General features: G+C 46.3%; 1 protein-coding gene across 1 annotated transcript in view; it reads left to right on the top strand.

Annotated features, from left to right (window-relative positions):
- The window catches only part of LOC111964769 (slit homolog 3 protein-like), a 207,182-nt gene that overhangs the window by 131,213 nt on the left and 62,478 nt on the right, over positions 1 to 13,491 (top strand). Inside the window, 1 exon segment of the mRNA XM_070444105.1 lies at positions 4,115 to 4,186. Within this exon segment, the coding sequence (XP_070300206.1) occupies positions 4,115 to 4,186 (72 nt within the window).

The following is a 13,491-nucleotide window of genomic DNA, read 5'->3' as shown; positions in this document are numbered from 1 at the left end:
GAACCCACTCAGGTCCCCCCCAATTTCGAGAGATCACAGCAGAGCAGCAAGGTGACTCCTGATTTAATTGCCGAAACAGTCCAACCCTCCATTTTCCTCCCAAAGTAAAACCCTGACAGGTCCCAGTTGGCCCGTGCATTGATTTTCTCATATGCTCTCCCCTCTTTCTCCTAATGCCCTCCTTTTGTACTGCGCTACAGAAGTAGGGACACACCGCTCTCCCCACACTCGTAATCCCAACCCTGATATCCTGGAGAAAGCTTTATTGGCTACTGAAAACTGGAGTGACATTAATTTCCCTCAGCTATCAGATTGCCTTTCTTTTCCTTTAAAAAAAAACTGCCAAGAAACTGGCAGAGGTTGTTACTCTAATCTGCTCTCTCAACAAATGAGACAAATTTGTCACAAATCTGTATATGTCAGAGCAGACAGGATCTTTATCTGGGGTTTCTGGGCCTGCCGCCCTTGGCTGGCTTCAGTTAAGTGTCAGCTCGACACACACACACGCTGCTGACTGACTTCTGTATCCGTCTATCCGACACACAATCGGCCAATCCACAGTGTTGTCCATCAGCAACAAAATGGCTGCCCACTGTAGGTCTTATAAGGTTATCTGCACATAACATAGACATTATGTTGCGATAGTGGCAGTATAGAGAGTTCTGTCAGCCAGCAAACCAAACCTCCACTGGGCTGGGCTGACAGTGAGTTATTGCCATATATGAGACCAGTGCATTGACATCCCTCTGGTTCTAAACACTGCGGCCTCACTAATGCTATATCAACTAAATGCAAGGTGTGATTGAGAGTCCAGCTCTGCAGCTGGTTGGGGAAACAATGCATGTGCATAACTCATAACCCACCCCACCCTCCACCTCTGTCTTTCACTCCATGTTCCCCTACCCAGAATGCTGTGTCCGCAGCTCGCCGACTGCTTCTGGCGCAGCTTACCTGACCGCGCCACCACACAACACTATAAGCACCGCGGGCACACTTGTACCGCTGTACCCAGGCCTCTGCCCACTGAACCACGCTACGGACACCAACACACAGCTGCAACGCACAGCTCCTAGACTACTGGGCTCTCACATACAGAAGGGTTCTGCAGTGTCCCCTTTGTCCAAGTACACACAGTATTAGTAGAGAGAGTCTTTAGGCCTTGCGTCCACGTCCATCTACAAAAGGACACTGGCTAGCCACTGTCTGTGCTGCCCTCTAGCTGTGCTAATCAGGACACGGTAGCTAGCTGTGGATTGGCTGTGTGATTTATCTCCATCTTTCCATCCCTTCCTCCTGAAGCCCTTCAGTCTCTCAGTCACCCCAGCCCAGTGACAGCGGAGTAGCCTCTATAAGGCTGTGTCCCGAATGGCACCCTATTCCCTGAACTATATAGAGAATAGGGTGCCATTTTGCGATGGCGCCCCTGTCTGTTAGGGACTCCAGCTCCGGGCAGCCGCCCTCCACCGTGCTCCCCGCTCCCTCCACCACAGAGACGGATCCTCTCATTCACTTCCTGTTGTCTTAGCTGATGAACGTCGATCAACCGGGTCCCCAAATGAATTGGGAGGTTTGTGACTGCTGGTTTAGCATCCTGCTCCATCCTTCCCCGTGACAGATGAATAGGGCTGGTCTGAGTGGGTCGGTACTGTTAAGGACTGCTCCCCTCTCCCTCTCTTTCCCTCTCTCTCTCTCTCTCTCTCTCTGTATCTCTCTTTCCCTCTCTCTCTCTACTCTCTCTCTGTATCTCTCTTTCCCTCTCTCTCTCTACACTCTCTCTCTCTCTTCCCTCTCTCTCTACTCTCTCTCTGGATCTCTCCCCCCCCCTCTCTCTCTGTCTGTCTCTGTCTCTGTCCTCTGTCTCTCTGTCTCTCTCTCTCTGTACCTAATCTCTCCTCTCGCTCTATCTATCTCTCTCTGCGATCTCTCTCTCTCTCCACTCTCTCTCTCTCTGTATCTCCACTCTCTCTCTTCACTCTCTCTCTCTTAACTCTCTCTCTCTATCTCTCTCTCTCTGTAATCTCTCTCTATCTCTCTTACTCTCTCACTCTCTCTCTCTCTCTCAACTCCCTCGCTCTCTCTCTCTCTACTCTCTCTCTGTATCTCTCTCCTCTTTTCAAATTCCTCCATATGGGGCTGGGAATGCAGAAGCATCAAACTGCCAATACTGCTTATGACTGGGATGATTAAAGGCCAACGTAATTAGATGGAAGGAAATAAAATGTGGTACTCTCATTCCCCCCACATAACACCCATTACACATACACACGTAATGTGTACGCACACACACACACACACACACACACACACACATAGCTATCCTCCCGCCCTATACTGTACATGGGATTGATAGTGGCCCTACGATCCCTCGAAGGGAGCCAAGTTCACTAAGCTGTCAGACAACAGAAATAATCTCTCATGATACGATGATTGTTTAGAGCCTAGAGAGTGCAAGCTGAGCAGAGCCAGGCATTGTACTCAGTACGCCTTCAAGATGTTTCCTAAAATGGAAACTAGAGGTAAAGGGTCGAAAGAACAAAAAAAGCTTTGATCATGGTATCCTCCTCCCTTTAGGTTTGTCAGGTTTCACATGATAGAAGGCACAGTGGCGCCGAAACGTTGGTGCGTTACCCAGTAAACGACACCGAGTTTATGGCGTTGCGACTCTCTTTATTTATACAGGTCACATGATACTCATTTACTAATTATGAACTTATTTCAAAGACATTTTTATCATGAAGTTAGACGAAGCTTGACAAGCACGCTTCCAATGTGTCGTTTGTATGTACTGTGCCACACCATTACTTGTTTCCATCCTACACAGATGGTCGTTTTCATTGTGAATATTTCACTCGGAATGTTTTATACCCAAGTGTGAAGGAATAATCTCATAGGAGGCGTCAACCCACAATCTGTCGGCAGACGTTGTAATTCAACATGTTACCTATTTCATTTCCTCTCTTGGGGGGGACGCTTTCCAAATGGATGTATTGTCTCCTCGGCTAAGAGATAAGGACCAGACAGGAAACAGATGCTTAACTAGAGGAGAGTCAAGGGAAGAGAAGAAAAGAGAAGATAGAAAGCAAAGTAAAAAAGGATTAGGGATGGAGAGATTGGGGAAGAGAAGGAGATGGGTCTAGGAAGAGGAGATTAGAGGAGGGAGATATGGTATTTTTTATAGCCTAGAGCAGAAGATGCATAGGCTGTGTCCGTAACAGGTTAAATGTCACAGAAGCTTTTTGGAGTCTGGATAAACGGTCTGGGAGAGTGTTCTAAATGTCTGCCCTTTGTGGTGCCTTGTCTTCCATCCATCTCCTTTTTGGGGGGCAGAGAGAGGAGAGAGGAAGGGTGGAGAGATGGGGGTTGGGGGGGGGACTGCATACTTAGGCCTGCAAATTAAAGTAAAAGGAAAAGAAGGAAGAGGAATGAGTGCTCTGAGCATTGGGAGTCCGGGCTGATTTACGAACCCTCTCCTTTAATTAAATTGTTTCAGTGACAGAGCCGGTAAAAGCTCGTAATGGATTGGCTGCTCTAATGTAATGAAATTACTCCCTTTCTGACTTTCAAAAAATAGAAAGGTAGAGGGGTGGGAGGAGTGGGAGAACAGGAGGGGGGGAGGGAGAAAATGCAATTAATATTTACAGAGAGTTGACAGACGGGGTGGGCTGTATGCTTTAGCCAGCCTCCTGTTCACTCTCCTTCTGTCTGTCTCTCTCTCTTTCGCTTTCTCTCTCTCTCGCTCTCTCTCTCTCTCAAACTCCCCTCCTCCCTCTTTCTCTCTCTCTCTCTCTCTCTCTCTCTCTTTCTCTCCTTCTCCTCCACTCACGGGGCAGCGTAGAGAGTGAGGTGATAGGCTGCAGCCAGACAGGCCACTTTAGCCAGCTGGTCCTTTCCTAACCTGGCAGGCTGCAGTGAGACAGAGGTGAGAGCTGAGATCTGAGTGTGTGCTGTGCGCTGCCTGGCGATAGCCTACTTACCACCAGTCCACCCCAGCCAAACTCATCCCCAGCCACCGGCACTCTTCCTGCAGCCCTCACCTCCAGCAGCCCCCTCCACCCTCCGCCTCCACGCCTGCAGACAGACCTGCCGCTGACTCCTGTCTCTAATCTCTCCTCAGGCAACTGGACAGCAACCACATCAGCTGTATCGAAGATGGAGCCTTCCGAGCCCTGCGCGATCTGGAGATACTGTGAGTCCCCCTTCTCCTCTTACCCTTCCTCCTCTCCCCTCATCTGCAGGGACATCTCCTGCTCTTCCCTCTTCTTTTCCCTTTTTTTCCCCCCTCTCGCTATCTCTCTATCTTCCCGTGTTTTCTGTTGAATGTCCTCCAAGGGCAAAGTGTGTTGCATGTGAAGTTGCGTAGGCGCAGCGTACCTACCTGTGCATGCTGCCAGCGGCAGCAGGGATAGTGTCGTCCTCCTGACGTGTTAGTCTGCCTGTCCGCCTGCCTTCTGTTTCTCCGTATCGACTGTGTGGCCGCGGTTTTGCACAGGCTCATTTGTCATTCAGTGCTGCATTGTGACATCAAGCTGCTAGCCAGTGCCTTGCAAGGTGTCTTATTTTGTTTGTCACTTTTCAAAGCGTCCTCTGTCCGTGCACTGTTGCCTGTTTCTACGGTTGTCTGCTGTGGTGTAATATAGGCATGTCTAGGGATTCCAAAACATGCAGAACCTTGTCAGGGAATAGTGTAATGCATTGTAACAACTCTGTCGAAAAACTATAGGCTTAGCGTGTGTCCTCTGTCGTAGTGTAAAAGCTTTAAACTAGACACAGTACTTGGCCTGACAGACACTGTTGCATTTGGCTGGTGAGCTGCTGCTATACTGTAGCACAGTGTCTGAAACTCTTCCCTGAGGCTGAGGGTGTTACTGGGCTGGTCTGAGTGCCAGGGGAGGGAAGTACATGCCCCTGCAGCCCCCCCAGGCTGTTACGTCCTGGTGCAGAGGGATTCACTGGAGGTACCTCCAGCCCTAGCACAGTGAAGATAGCCCAGTCAGCACTACTAAGGATATGATAGGACAGAACAGGACAATATTGCTGGGGGAGAAAGACATTTCCCAGATACTAGCCCATCCATCAGCTCATTGGCAGGGCACTAAATGCAGTTGTCATCCCCCCTGTTAGAGCAGGGCTCATTTTGTGACCAAGAGAGACATACAGTCAAGTCTCACTCGCCGGCATTACAGAAAACCTGCAAAAAAGCTGGTTGGTTTGTTAACATTACTTGAGGTTTCATATTAGGGCTGTGCTCAAAGGCAGTGCAGAATATGTTTGAATGAAGGATAGTAATTCTGCTGCTGGACTGGCTGTTCATTCTAAACGTCCTCCTCCCTCTGCCCTGCCTTGGCTCATAGAGCAGCTAGCGATGGTTTCATGACCACAGCACAAAATGGCACGATGGAGACGAGATGGCGTTAGTCGGCCGAGCAGACCAGACATAAAAGTCAGCGTGTGTGGATTCAATTTTCATGAACAATACTGCACCTTAATCGTGCTCGACCACAGCCCATGACGAAGCAGACGTCAGTGGAGAGTGTGAAGATGTAAATACAAGTTGTTTAAAGATGATAATTCGCCCATATGTCCATGCAGCTGAAACTGAGATGATATATGCCGTATATCAACTGAGATGATATATGCCGTATGCCTACTTTTTTTGTTCAGTGGGCATTACGAATACTCACTTCTTAATCCCCACTGATGCGTACCAAAGTAGTAACTACACTCAAAAATCGAAATGTCTTCGATTTTTCCCAGATCACAAAAGTGGTCTCCTGATGTGGTTTAAGCATTGTTGTGGACTTAGAACATAAAATGTTGTTGTTTTCATAATTTTTTTTAAAAGTGTGAAACCTGTGGATTTCTGATTCAGTTGATAGCCTAATTGATCTATTTCAATAGTAGGCCTACTATTAGCTTGCTAGCACGGTACGGCTTGGGTTGGCATGACTGTGAAAGACCAGAATGGGATTTATCATTTTAGAATACATGTCACTGTTTCTCATATAATTTTTCACACAGGGCGCCATTCCTTCGCCGGGCAGGCCGTTTTGGGGATTTTTTTGTCAAAGTTTGAGTATACCCACTTCTCCAGGAACCACTACAACACTGATTGGACTGGAGCACTAGGCATTGATTGCCTTCATTTTAATTAGGTTATGCGCTCTTGGTAGATTAGGCTTTTTCTTTGAGCAATTTTCTCTGTTTTAGAATAAAACAAAGTGTTCGATTTTATGGCAGCGTACCTACAAATGTAGGATCTTAATTTGAGCCCATTTGCTACAGCAGGAAAATAATGCTGCAGCAACAGGAAATGTGAATTATTATGTGGATTATAATTAATGGACATTTTATTTAGTTGCGCAATGCATTTTTCATTAGCGCAAATCAAGTCTGACATTTCAAAGTGGAAATTACACATTTTAGAAGCCTTTTTAAACCTAAAATACACTGCAAGTGCAGGAAGATTCTCCTCAACAAAAGAGTGATCAAATTAAGATCATACATCCGTAACACATTTTCTGAATAGATACAGTAAGTTCAGCGGTATCCAGCTTTTCATATTGTCTTACTGTCCTTCTCTTATCCCTGGATTTACGGTATTACTGGCATAGCACACAAGGTGGCGCTAAAAATGCAAGAAAAGCCCAAAGGCCCTCTATTACAAGAATGCTAACAAAAGTAGTGCAAACTAATAGCAAAATCATGTAGATGCTGTTAGCTAAATGCTAACTAGCAAAAACGAACATAAACGAATTGCAAAGACAAGCAAATCCAGCTCCTACAAGCATAGTTAGTAGCTACCGAATGTCATTTTCGTCGAGTGTGGACATTTACAAGCGAAAGTGAACGAGAGAAATTGTGCAAATGAACGAAGTTGTGATGCATGCTTTTCTGAAAGAAGAGCAGGATGTGCACACGGAGCAGAGGGGAGAAGAACAAAGGAGAAAAAAATGCAAGTAGGAAGCACAGGGAAGAAAATGGCAGCTGTACAGACAACTCATCCAGAGCTCTTTGACTTCTGACGGCTGATAGATATAGAACGCTATGGACTCATCAGCTCCCGCCGTCTCCCGTTGTGCTATTTACAAACAGGCACGTGACTGGCTCAACTGTTCTGGGGAACTACGGTAAGCTTCATAATGGTAAATAACAGGTGAAATGAAGAACGCAATCTGCTTTAACTCCTAACGTGTATTGCACAAGTTGACTGCAGGTTTTAACTTAAAATGTAGCTTCAAATATGACAATTTATTGAAAAACTTCAAATAAATAGTTTTGACGGTATTGAAAAACCATCCCGTGGCTTTTTCCATGTACTCCGGTATACGGTATATACCGTACCAGAAGGCATCTTCATGTTCAGGCCTTTATCTATTGCCCAGTGTAGAATTGAAATTACAATTGGTTCTTGTTCATGGTGCAGAAGATGCACCACCTCTCCTGATAGCCAGTGTATTTCAGTGTATTTGTACTCGTGCCATCTTCAAGCCTTTGAATTGAACTCATAGATGAGATCCTCTCTCTTTCATGTGATTCGATCAAAGGGTATCACTGCACTAAAACTCTACCTTACTGGGTATCTTTTATTTATTCTTCTATTAGATCTGGCATGGGAACTATCGGTGCCTTCTAAGAGCCTGTGGTAAAGAGGGAAAAGCAAAGATAATGTATTATTGACGTAACAAATTTCTCCATGACCAGCCATGTTTGTTCCACATTGTCAGACCACCATGTTTTTACAAAGTATTTTGGAGAACAACATTGTTAAAAAAAATTTTTWAAAAGGAAATATGTTGGTATGTCTTTTGTCCAGGAGGGAAAAACCCCAAAAAGAAAATTGGGAATTTTACAGTATGTAAATAGAAACTGGTTGATGAAATGAATTTACACTCACAGTCAGATGAGTTTATTGAAGCTGTCAAGAAAAATGACAGTTTTATAGGTGCTCCTTTGTAGTTTGATCTCAAGAAAACATTGTGTCCAATTACCCCTCTTAAAAAACAGAAATTGGGGTGGTCGACACATGTGATGTTTCTACTCACAATGATCGTTAAACTTTTTTTTTTTTTTTTTAAAGAGCATCATCTGACTTTAGATATAAACAAGTCATTTCAAAGACCTCATTCTTATTGATGCATGGGTGGCTGAGAAATCTCTCTGATCATAGAAAACAACCAACACAAAAGACCCTGCCTATTTCTCCCGAGAATAATTCCTTATACAATCACGTCAGCTTTGTGTTAGATGTTAAGCATTCCCCCAAGTTGCTAATGAATAAGAGCTGATTTAGTGGAGGACTAAATAGGCCTCCATAATGAGTGCAGCTCTGTGACTTCAAATGACTGAATACAGTTTAACGCCTGCCAAGCAACACAAAATAAATGATTGGCTCTTTCTGGTGATGAATTGTAATTTGGATTTAACATAAATGTGCTAATGACTGAACTAATGACTTCAAAGCTATCTCGGACATTTTCTTATATTGGGCATGCCTTGCATCTCAATGAGATGGAGAAAAGGGCTGGAGCCAGGAGAGCACACTGCATGGTGGGCCAACATACAGCTGGGTGGATGGGTGGAGGGGATGGACAGGCTAATGTGCCACTGATTCTTTGATGATTATTCATTGGACGGTTTCTGCTCTTAGGACATTTGATTTGAATAAATGCAGCTTTCATGTCAAGATGTCCTTGAAGATACTTGTCCAATGTAAGTTTCACAAGGCAAATTAATTGTTAATTAATTGTGTAAAACCACACATTTTATTGGATTGTTAACAATCAAAATACTAGCATTGTATTAGAACACTGGTCCAGCAAATATTACCCTCAATTAACTGGTGGTGAATATGGCTTATAATGTCTTAACTGAGAGAGTCAAATTTGATTATACTTGTGAAAACTATTATGATAAAAAATAYGACTTACAATATTTTAGAAATTAAACTGTCAGACATGTTATTTGTACATTATTTTCTTGGTTATAACGTTTACATCMTTTGTTAAATCGGTCCTTTAGCCGTTACAAATCTATACAAGTCTGATATGCTCTTTGAAAAGCCAAAGAGCGTTTCAGACTTGCCCGCAGGTCGTGTTTGGAAACCCCTATGGTCTTACCAGAGTGGTGCCTGGCCATCTTCCATCTTCCCCTCTCCTGCTGCACTCTCCAGAGCAGAGGGGCCGCTGCATATTTAATGACCACTTTTTGTACAGAAAATTCTGGCTCTCAATGAACGCTACTCTCTTTTTTTTTTTTGTGCCGACCTACCGGGCTCTGTAATTTTTTTATGAGCAATGGAAGTGCCGCTGAGACATTTCCATGCTAGGTATCTCAAGGTGACTTTCACCTCATCACGCATTGATAAGAAGAGGGAGGGACCAAGTTTTCACATTACCACAAACGACCTCCCCCCTCCTCCATCTCCTTCCGCCCTGCCAAACACTGTCATTTGTCAATCTGTGCCCTCTGCATTTCCCTGACTTTTTTGACAGGGACCTCCGTGTTCCAGCTAGAGTGATTTAGTTAGTTCATAACCATCTGAATGGGGACATAGACTCCCCTCACTTTATGTCAACACTGATTCACCAGGCTTGTTTGATACTGCATTCTCTTCTATTACTGTAATTTTTGCTGTTCTTTTATTTTGAGGTTACAGATGCCCTCTTTAATATGAGTAGACTTGAATGATGTTTTGGACCCGCTGGTGAGTGGTAGGCACCTCTCTCACACGAAGACCCAAGGCTCGCCAAAATACACCAACCAGGGGGGACACCCACCCCCACCACCCCTCCACCCCTGCCTTGTTGCCTACTGCCGTTGGAGTTGACTCGGTGTCGTTTATTTGAACTGTTGAAAGTGCATTGTTGGACCTGGTTGTGATGTGACTGTGGAGAACCAGACTGAAGGGATGCTGTATGGTGAGAGTGTTAGCGGGTGAGGCGGAGTAGTACTGTTACGTTATATGCAGTGCGGCTCATTTGCTCCGAGCTGTGGTGATCACAAGAAACTATCGCATTTCTGTGGCTGCATTTTGGTTCCAGAGCCGTCTAGGGCGAGACGCGTGGGTGTTTGATCGAAACCTAAAGGCATTGGTTCAGAAAAATATTTTTTTATATACAGGGACCGGGTCAAAAATATAATGTTTTTGCTATTCAGTGCTTTTGGTTTGGCTGGCCTTTACCTGGTATTTAAGTCAGTCAGCTGTACCTTGGCCAGGCGATCGTTGACGTTTCCAGGGAATTGATGTGACCTGACCTAGCCTCAGTCTCCTTGCCCCTCGGTCTGTATCCTCTCTGACCTCACTTCTATGTCATAAACACTGCTGATGATTCCTCTTGATTAATGCCTTTCTGTGGCTAGAGAGACGGAGGCCCAGTTGTAGCTCACTGAGGAGCACATAACCCAGCGAGAGAGAGATGGAGAGAGAGAGCGAGAGAGGGGTAGAGAGGGAGACAGAGAGATTGAGTATAAAGAGCGAGAGAGAGAGAGAGAGAGAGAGAGAGAGAGGGGTAGATGGATAGAGGGATAGAGAGAGAGAGAAGAGACTGTCAGGGGCTGAGTCTTCTGTGTGAATCAGATATTCCATCGCCATTTATAATCCCCAACACCAGTGTGCCTCCCAAAGGACAAATCAGTCTTATACTCAGTATGGTCTGATTGAAAGGTTGCCTTCAGCCAATAGAATAGTCTTTATGAGTCAGATAGCAGGCAAGAGAAAGAGAGATGGAGATAGAGATGGAGAGCGAGAGAGTAAGAGAGGAGAGAAGAGGGTTAAGTGGCAGAGGGATGAGAAGGGGGGGGGGGTTGACGAATGAGAGGGGGGGCTGTCATTAGCTCGCAAACAGCACTTTCAAGCACAGGAAATTGCCTTGCCACCAGACGTGGCCCCTTACGATATCTCTGGGTGGTGTGACTGCGCCAAAGCAGCGCAGTGGCGGTAGGGAGCAGAAGGAGAGAGGAGGAGAGAGAGGAACGACCCCACCGTGTCCCAGCAGAGCCAACCCAATGCACAATTAATCACTCGCTCCTGTACGCCAGGACAAAAAGGGATGGGAACAGCTTAGATTCAATCTGTCCTCATTTAAACTGTAATGGCCTCATCAATGGCTCGGCACTCATGTCTCTCTCTCTGTCTGTCTGTCTGTCCGTCCTACATGTGCCTCCTGCTGCAGTATGTGACTGGCTAATACTGAGTGCCCTCCATCTACAGAACCAAAAGCTGAATCCTCCTCTCTTTTTCTCATCCCCCTCTCTTGTCTTCCCTCCTCTCTCCTCCTCCGCCCTCCACCCTCCTCTCTCTTCCTCCCTCCGCCCTACTCTCCGTTGCAGATGACATTTTCCAGATCCATAAAGCATGTCTCTATTGGATAAGATAATGTCCCAATGCCCAAGCGCCTCACTGTTTTCTTTTGTCTCTCATAAGCCCTCACTTAGACACAAACCACGTGGACAGCGTTTTGAGCTGCAGCTCACGTTATTGCTATGTTTATCATCTGCGAGTTCAACGACATCTGATTGCGCCTTTGTGCTTTCCCTGAACCCTCCACGCTAAGCAAAACAAAGGCAAACATTTCCATCCCTTTCGGGTCGGATTCCGCCACGCCGCAACAAGTGGTGGATGAGTTACGATGGCCGTAATGAAATGAGGCCTCATCTGGAGGCACTCTGCTCATTTGTTTTGACATCAAGGCCCCAAAGCTCCAGGCTTGTTCTGTAAACTCCACCGCTGCCTCGACACTTCTCAACCCGCTGCCTCCAACGCTGCTGCCGCCGTGCCATTGGCTGTTGTGTTAGTGGAGGTGAATTGTTCCAGAGTTCCATGGCAACATGGTGGAAATGTCACTTCTCACAGGGAGGGAAGGCATCTGAGACAATTATGGGACTCCGGAAGAGGAGACACACACACACACACACACACACACACACACACACACACACACACACACACACACACACACACACACACACACACACACACACACACACACACACACACACACACACACACACACACACACACACACACACACACACACCACACACACACACCACACACACACACACACACACACACACACACACACACACAGACGGAACATGCAGATTGCCTGGTTCAAACACTCAAGGATTCTTTAAAGCAGACCCTCTACTCACACTCACACGCACACAAACACACACTCTCACGGTGTCTTTAGGGAGGCTTAGTGAGATGATGAAGATGAAGAGAGAGAGGGAATTCACTCTGGTCGTTCCTGGGAAGGAACCAGACTCTTAAATCAACCCCCACCCCCCACACACACACACTCATTGTGAGGGAGAAATGGCCAGGAGCAGAACCCGTGGGAAACTTCACCTCTCGCCCCCTCAGATATTACAATGTGCCACTCTAATGTGCCCGCCGAGAGAACAGTCAAAGAGGTTGGGGCAAAATCTCCTCACCTACCTCCTGAAATACACTCTCTGTCACATTCCCACACCCACAGCCACACATGCGCTCACACACGCACATGCACACACACACACACCATGGCAGAGCAGTGTGCTGCTGATGATGACACCGTCATGTCGCATTGCGTGTCTCTCCGGCCCCTGATTTCAAGCCTCTGTGAGCTTCTGTAACTGAGTCAGCTCCACTGAGCCGTATGCACTCCTCCTGTCCATCCCAGCCCTACCCTCCCTCCCACTGCTCCGCTCCAGCCCTGTCTTACCCACCAGCCACTGCAGCCCCAGCCCCTCTCTCTGCGTCCTTTAAAAAAAAAGTGAAGTATCCAGGGGCCCTCTCCAAAAAGCCTTAATGAGGGTCTGGAGAGAGGCAGAGAGCACTCGAGACCCCAAAGTAGGCCTTTTTGCGACTGTGGGAAAGCTTTCTTAGCATTGCAGAGAGCGAAGAAAGAAATTGTACTGGGCAAAAATATCTGAGAACCCGTACCTCGGACAGAGCCTGTCTCTGTTTTAAGGAGAAGTAATGGGATCGGTTAATAGCAGAATAATCCTATTGACCAGGACATCGATAGAGCTCTGAAGAAAATCATAAAGTAACGTTGTTCCACTACACAACAAGTTATAATTCAGGATACTCTATTGATCCCATTAAAGCCTAGAGGCTTTATAATAGAGACACATAGACGCCATTGTCTTCCTGGAGCATTGTATTTACTCAGCTAGCATTCCCTGCTTTCATTAAGAATCATTAGTTCAGTAGTGGTTCAATCAGAAAATAAATAACTCACGCTAATTCACGCTGTGCAGAATCAAGGCGGGGGGAAATAAGGAAACGTTAAAAGCAGAAATAAAAGAGATACGGAGTGGGAGAGAGGGAGAGGGAGAGGGAGAGGGAGAGGGAGAGGGTGTCAGTAGAACATGGCTGTTAGTGGAGGGGAGAAGGATAGAGAGGTATCAGGAACAGCGGCGGTCCCCAACGGTTGCAGCCGGAAAGAGTGAGAGAAGGACGGAGTGGGGAGGAAAAAGAGAGAGAGAGGAGGGGGGGGRAGG

This window comes from Salvelinus sp. IW2-2015, linkage group LG6.1, assembly GCF_002910315.2.
Source record: "Salvelinus sp. IW2-2015 linkage group LG6.1, ASM291031v2, whole genome shotgun sequence".
NCBI lineage: Eukaryota > Metazoa > Chordata > Actinopteri > Salmoniformes > Salmonidae > Salvelinus > Salvelinus sp. IW2-2015.
The sequence above is the reverse complement of the archived record's forward strand: the minus strand, read 5'-3'. Positions and strand labels throughout refer to the sequence as shown.